The 7,078-nt window shown below is 38.4% G+C and overlaps 1 protein-coding gene across 2 annotated transcripts; it reads right to left on the bottom strand.

Annotated features, from left to right (window-relative positions):
• Positions 1–772: 772 nt before the first annotated feature.
• On the bottom strand, positions 773–7,078 carry CALHM3 (calcium homeostasis modulator 3). 2 transcript variants are annotated; one of them, XM_089690256.1, is made up of 3 exons: positions 6,792–7,078; positions 3,920–4,175; positions 773–1,712 (listed from the first exon to the last, which is right to left on the bottom strand). In XM_089690256.1, the coding sequence occupies exons 1-3, from the start codon at positions 7,076–7,078 to the stop codon at positions 1,290–1,292; spliced, it is 966 nt and encodes a 321-aa protein (XP_089546382.1). In that variant the 3' UTR covers positions 773–1,289. The 2 variants fall into 2 exon arrangements, 1 of the variants encoding a protein (XP_089546382.1); XR_016314992.1 differs by lacking the exons at positions 3,920–4,175; positions 6,792–7,078 and adding an exon at positions 3,385–3,659 and having other exon boundaries at positions 1,576–1,712.

Genomic DNA, 7,078 nt, shown 5'->3' on the forward strand with positions numbered 1-7,078 from the left:
ATGGAGGAGTGTTGGTTTATCGTGAGAAAGGAAGGATTGGAAGGATTTCTCAGTTTTATTTTTTATATTTATATTTTTTGGAATTTTTTGGATTTATATTAATTTTGCTTGGACTTTTTTGGGGACTTTTTTTTTTTTTTTTTACTTTTGAAATCCTTTTGGAATATTGATATATAGTTGCTTTATGGGGTGAAAACTTACTTCTAGCAAGGTGTACTAAATGAGCAGATCACTGCTCTGTACTTTACAGTTCATATTTTCCTACTCCGTATACTACAGCTAACTCTATATTTCTGTCATGTTGTGCCTATAAGAGTTGGGGCATCTGAAAGCCATAGCGTTGTTTATCCCCTTGGTCACTCATAAAACACATTTTGTCATGTGAACCATTCCCAAAGTACAAGGCATTGTGTAAATGGCCAAGAGAAGAGAGGATAAGATAAACGACTCCAGGGCTTCCATGTAAGTGAGCCCCAGTTATCATAGCCACATTGAGTAGGAAGTGCAATTTTCAATTTAGTATCCAGCATAAAGATAATTATGAATTACACATTACAAACAACAAACTGCTCATTTAGTACACTTGATAAGAAAGAATTTTTTTTGTTTTTCATAAAAATGTCTATGCCTGGAGTTCCTCCTTAAATATAGCAAATGCTACCTAGTGGATGTGCTGCCAAATGTGCCAGCCAATTCTTTATAAATATGCCCCCAGGCCCCAAGTATGTTTTTTTGGCTGTGGTAAATCAAAGCCAAAGTAGTTAACATGAAACATATGATATATATATTTTTATTCTGACATTTCTTGTGCCAACACTCTCAAACCTAAACCAACCATGCTATATTGAAGACTTAAACAAAACAATGCACAAGCACATACTATCCACAGCAATGAACTTGGGATTCACTGATAACTCTACTAAGTCACTGCTGAATTTCAGTGCTTACAAAGCAGGATCTGCCAGCTCTGATTTTATTTTTTTTAAATCTCATATCTGTTACTGTATCATTACATGCCTAGTAAAAACGAATTATACATATTAGAATTAACACAGCAGTGACATGCAGGTAACCCACAATAAGCAATTTGATTTTAGCAGGTAACGTACACCAGTGAACAATGGAAGATTATTTTTTATTGTCACAGGTTACTCCAGTGTGCATATGTCACTACTTTATCTGATGAAATAAAGAGTTGAGATTAAAGAAATAGTGGCGCAAATGCACGTGCACATACTAAGACTGTTGATTGCTAGGACTGATAATTTACCTATTGTATATTATGAATGTTACACATCTGTCTGTTTATGATCTTCCATGCAGCAGCCATTGCCTTTTCCTTTGATATGTTGTCGCTGAGTTGGGTAGTTAATAGAAAGTGGAGGTTTACTCTGGTACCAAGATTTTAACAGTTTGTTAACATGCTCCTTTTCAGTAATTCCATGGATGTGGTCTTCTTCATACTCTGATGTCTTGGTAAAATTGGCTTCCTTCATCTCATTGTGCATGCTTTGAAAGAAATGGAGGATGCATTTGTGGGCAAAGTCTCGAGCATGTTCACAGCAGGTCTCATCAAAGATCTTTTGCTCGATATCAATGTAGTTGCTCCAATATCGTGTTTGTAGAAAGGTAGTTTGGTCAAAGCAAGGCTTGAGTGAGCGAGCCAGAAATGCCAGAACAATGAGAACTAAGAGAATGCCCCATCCTAAAGCCTGTAACAATAAAGCATTTAAAAACAGTTAGACAGCCAACCTCAAATTGAAAGTTTATACAGAAGAAAAATAAGACACCCCAATTTTAAATTTATCACCCAAATTAGTCTCAAATTTCACTATGTGGAATGCCTGGGCAGGGCTGCTGTTAGAAATAAGGGGGCCCCATACAGCCAACCTGACAGGTCCCCCCTCCCAAAAAAAAACAGTTTACTGTGTTGCAGTTAGGAATTAATACAGCAAGTGATTGGTACTGATATTGTATCAATATTGTGTTGATTTCAGGTGAAGAAAGGGCTGTAAATGTGACACTGCCACATATGGCACTCTCCATCCTGAAGGATCTTATTGTGTGCTTGCAGCTGCCGGTGGGAAGGAGAGGAGGGAAGCCAGAAGCACTGTGGCGGTGGGGGACCTGGGCAGCAGGGGGAAACATATGGTGCACAGGGAGGGTGATGGGTGTGGCGGGGGGGGGGGCAATTACTTGAACTGATCCCCTGTATGGCTCTCTCTGTAACAGCTGAAAGCCAGTGGGAAAGAGAAAAGAAGAAGCCAGCTTTCAGCTGCTTCAGAGAGAGACATACAGGGGATCGTTTCCAGTAATTAACCCCCCCACGTGCCATTCCGATCACCCTCCCTGCTCACATGTTATTTACCCAACTGCCTGGGCCTCCTTGCTGGCCTGGGCCTTGTACAGGAGGACTTGTGGTACACCCTTATCCACAGCCCTGTGCCTGGGTGAAACATGCCATAACAATATCTAAATATTAAAAGCACAAAAAGACTGTAGCACTGTTTGACCATGCTCTGCTCCCCTTTGTACTGCTCTTTGTCACATCAAGATTGTGACCTAATGTTTTGGAAAAACTATGTCAGTCCTTAAGACCAAATCACTTTCCTTTCATTTTCTAATTCATCTCTAATCTTGAGGGGAAATGCTGACTGGCAACTATGATGGTGCAACCCTAGCATTTTCATACAATTTCACTCCCTTCTATCACTATTTGGACAGGTATTAAAAACAAGTCATTTATGCTATTTATAATTGTACAAACTATAACCCCTTTACGTTACATTTGTTTTTTGTTTTAGTTTTGGATAGAGTGGAGAGGGATTAGATTGCTTATTAGTTTTTATTGCTGTCTGTGCCCCCATTAAGGAGATTCGCCCTCCCTATTTGTCCTGGTTACCATTATCATTGAAAGTAAAAGAAAATCCCTAATTTTGGGTTGTCCACAGAAAAGTAATAGAGAGGAAATCCTCCAATGAGGACACTAGCTCTGGTGGCCTGGGGGGCCCCAAGGGATTCCCTTAATTTGCAGGGATTTCCTCTCACTGATCCCCTTGGCTATGGGACAGGAAGTGAAGGGTAATCTCCACAATGGGACACAGATGGAAAAGATGGACACAGATGGAAAAAAATAATGACAGATGTTATAGCCCTCCCTTATCCAAAATGAAAAAAAACTTTTGCCTATAGTTCTATTTTAATTTACCAGCACTGGAAGGTAACAGCTCCTAAATCTAATATTTTACACAGAAATGCTTATTAATGTTATCCATTTGCAGCTCAGGAATAACACTGAGCAATATAATCTAGTGCAGTCAAAACAAACCTAAAGTGGCTGTAAAGCTTATATATTTTTTTAAATAACAAGCATGTCTTACTTACCTGCTTTGTGCAATGGTTTTGCACAGAGCGGCCCTGAACCTCCTCTTTTGGGATCACCCACTAGTGCTCCTCCTCTTCTCTGTCAGCCCCATAGCAAACCACTTGCTATCAGAGCGGACACGCACTCTGAATTCCAACTCGGGGTGTGTGCATCCATAGACCCTGCTCCCTGGATTTGACAGACAGCAGCAAGAGCCAATGGCTCCAGCTGCTGCTGAGTCTCCTGTGAGACGAAAGAGAGGGGAGAAGAGATGCTGCAGATGGAATAGCCCTGGATTGAAATCAGGCTCAGGTGAGTGTTTAAGGAAGGGGGGGTGCTGGGGTGAGCAACATTTGAAAGGTTTTTTTTACCTTAATGCAGAGAATGCATTAAGATAAACACTTTTTGTTACCTTTATAACCACTTTAAATATCCAAACACTTCAAATATGTAACATATTTACTAATTTTTTTTTCTTTTTTTTCAAGCTGTCTGAACTAAGTGAAATGATTTACAATGCGGATAAAGTGATAACAGAACCGGTCTTTAACTCACCTGTGACCAGCATTTTAAATATCTTGATACTGCTTTCCTTGAAGTGTTGTTTCTGATTAAGATGTCTTCCTTACAGGGCACCTTGTAGAGCAGGTGCTGTATTTCTGGTGAAGAACTGTTAGCAAAGCCTGGAAATTTGTCAGGGTCTACTGAGCCACTAAATGCACAGACAAAACAATTTCCATCCAACAGTGTAGTCAAAATCCACACCACCGGAGCCACCATAGCTCTTATGAATACAGAGGTGCACATATACCTGTCAGAAATATAAAAACATAAAACTATTTGTCTTTATGAAATTAGTTGGTGAAATAACATATGTTAAACTTTATTGACTTTATTGAAACAGAGCATTGAAAACCTTGTTCTATTGCTTCCCTACTTAAAGCGGATCTTCACCCTCCACGACAAGTTGACTTCCTTCCACCCCTTCTCCCCTCCACTACACAAATTAGGCTCTCTTTTTTCCCTTTATGTTTTTTTTTCTACTATTATACCTCTCCCTTTCCATTGTAAAGACACAGTGGGAGAGATTTAATAAAACTGGTGTACTCATAATCTGGGGCAGCTGTGCATGGTGACCAATCAGCTTCTAACTTCAGCTTGTTCAACTAAGCATTGGCAATAAAACTTTGAAGCTGACTGTTTTCTTTGCAGAGCTACACCAGATTTTGCACTCTCCCGTTTTAGTAAATAAACTCCATGTATCATCAATTTGGCAAGTGAGGAGAGATCTCTGTGGAGGATGTTGGGCACAGATAGTAGTAAAAGTATTGCCGAACCACAGAACTACCTGTTCAGTATGTAAATTGACCCTGGGGCCCACTAAGAATATAAATACAACTGACTTGTAGCAGTGTTGCTATGCTTTTTACCAAAAACCTAATTTTAGAGTCATTATAAAGGGGACAAACTATGGAATAAAATGTGCATGTTTTATCTACAGTAAAACTAGTTATTTTAAAATGATCACTGGTCAAACAAGAAGTAAAACCTATTTTACATTTTTGCATTTTTTGCCCATAGATTGCATAGAAACTATTTGCAAAATATTATTTGTAAATGAAAGCCTTATTTGTAGCACTTCAGTATCATATGTACTGACAAAGTTATTGCAAAATCCATAGGTTAATTTTCAGGCTGAAGTGTAAAGATTGCTCTGGTGCATAAGGGGTGTACAGGTATGAGAGGCGAAGTGGTTAAAGACGGTTCAATAAGTTGTTATTACTGGCTTTAGCTATTTTTACTATTACATTGCATAATGGTTGATCTCATATTTATTGCTAATCCCATATGTAAGGTGCTGTAAATAGATGCTAGTCTTTTACATTTTCAAATATTTGGCAGATTGGTGGATTTTTTCACTCTCTCGGTGCTAGAGATGACAGGTGTGTGAGAAAATCTGAATCTAGAGAATATTGAAGTGTGTTTGTAACAGTTAACACTAACTTAACACTAACTGCATAACCAAGCTAAACTAAGATGTTATGACATCAGATTGTTTAACTTCCCTTGGTTGGCAAAATGAGCATTCCAATTAACTGGATGGGTTGAAATGTTTGCTAATTTTCCAAACTGTTCTTATCCATATCTTTCTGGCTATTGTGCAGTCAATCACAACTCTCCATTTGTTACTCACACTTTATTACGTCATTAGTGTTGTGTTCATACCTCTGGCATCTGTGTGTAGAAAGGTAAAATGCTTCCCAACATTTAACCTAATCACCCAAAACACTCCAGTGCTGGACCTAAAATTGCAAAATCCAGTTTTATTTAAGAATATCTATCTAGTGCAAAATGATTGGCAGTTGTAGATGTCTTATTGTATAGGTCAACATGCAATACTGCAGTGTTCAGCTGGATTAACAGAACATTTTTCAGGACAAGTTTGGAGAAATGTACCATTGTCCTAAGGGCAGCTCTCAGGTGTTTTATAGCTCCATGTTCTTGCCTTTTCTTCTGTTTTAAAGAATGCTTGTAGCATATGACTGCAAGCTTTTCAGGATTGCTTACCCAGTGCTGCCCAAAACAAAAGATGGCAGTACATTGTGATGCAGAGTAACACATGTATGTATCAACCTTCATCACTGCTCTGATGAATCTTAGGAATCTATGAATATTGTCATATACCATTCTTTTAGTTCATTCATTTAGACTATAGTAGACTTCAGTATACAGTATTAAGTATACAGCTATTTACAGTACATAGAGTTAAAGTGTCTCTGATCCCTGATCATGCCATCAAGATACAATAACACAACACACAGTAGCACCTTTTTATTTGGGTTGGTGTAAAGTAGTGCCGTTCATTCTGAATGGCATCCCAATGCACTTTCTCAGTACACTTGCGTTGCTGCACAGCACATTATATGACATTGCATGGTAATACATGAGCCTTGTGATGCACTGCCAACAAATCCTAATGCATGATTTTTGGTTTATTCTGATGCACTGGTCATTCTAATGAACACACGGTAACACACAAACAAATGCTTGTACGTTTATCGCACCACAGCAGACTGGGCTGGTATGAATGGACCCTTATGCTGGGTGTACACAGACAAATATTTTGTTGGTGATAAGAAAGAATAATCATTTTGAATTCTACAGTTTTGTACAGAACAACTTAACAGTTGTGATTAATCTTTTGTTTCACACACTCTATTTTTGTCTTACAGAGAATACAGAGAAATGCTGCTGCTATGATAGTTTATGGAAATGCATTGCTCATAGATATGAATGTCTATATTCCAAAATGTCAACAGAAAAACATTTGGATCAGATATACATGTCCAGCCACTATATAATATCTATATCTAAATTTGGCAATAAACTATGGGATAAATCTCTTCTTTTCATGTGCAACACTTACTTTACAATTGCAAAGTCTTTTTTACGGTTTCCAGGAGGTCTACGCCATTCTTCAATCATTATTACCGATTGCCTGTTCACAATAAGGCCACACAGGAAGAGAGCAATTGGAGGCACAAACATGATCCCCATACCATACATCATATTATATCTGGGAAGACATGGGCAGTTAAAATCTAGGGAGTTGTAGATTTTCACACTTGCCAGTGCTAGAATCCCACAAATTCCATTCATTACTGACTCTGAGTTGGACTGGAAGTACTGAAATATCATCTTAAAGCGATCCAT

Source organism: Staurois parvus, unplaced genomic scaffold, assembly GCF_062004578.1.
Source record: "Staurois parvus isolate SC_StPar_1 unplaced genomic scaffold, SC_StPar_1.0 ptg000525l, whole genome shotgun sequence".
Classification (NCBI taxonomy): domain Eukaryota; kingdom Metazoa; phylum Chordata; class Amphibia; order Anura; family Ranidae; genus Staurois; species Staurois parvus.

Bases quoted from the DNA above. Each gene is read 5' to 3' on its own strand.
- CALHM3 (XM_089690256.1), bottom strand. From the start codon at position 7,078: ATGGATCGCTTTAAGATGATATTTCAGTACTTCCAGTCCAACTCAGAG. The intron at 4,176-6,791 runs GTAAGTGTTGCA...TATTTCTGACAG, and splicing joins AAAGACTTTGCAATTGTAAA to GTATATGTGCACCTCTGTAT. The intron at 1,713-3,919 runs GTGAGTTAAAGA...TTATTGTTACAG, and splicing joins ATTTAAAATGCTGGTCACAG to GCTTTAGGATGGGGCATTCT.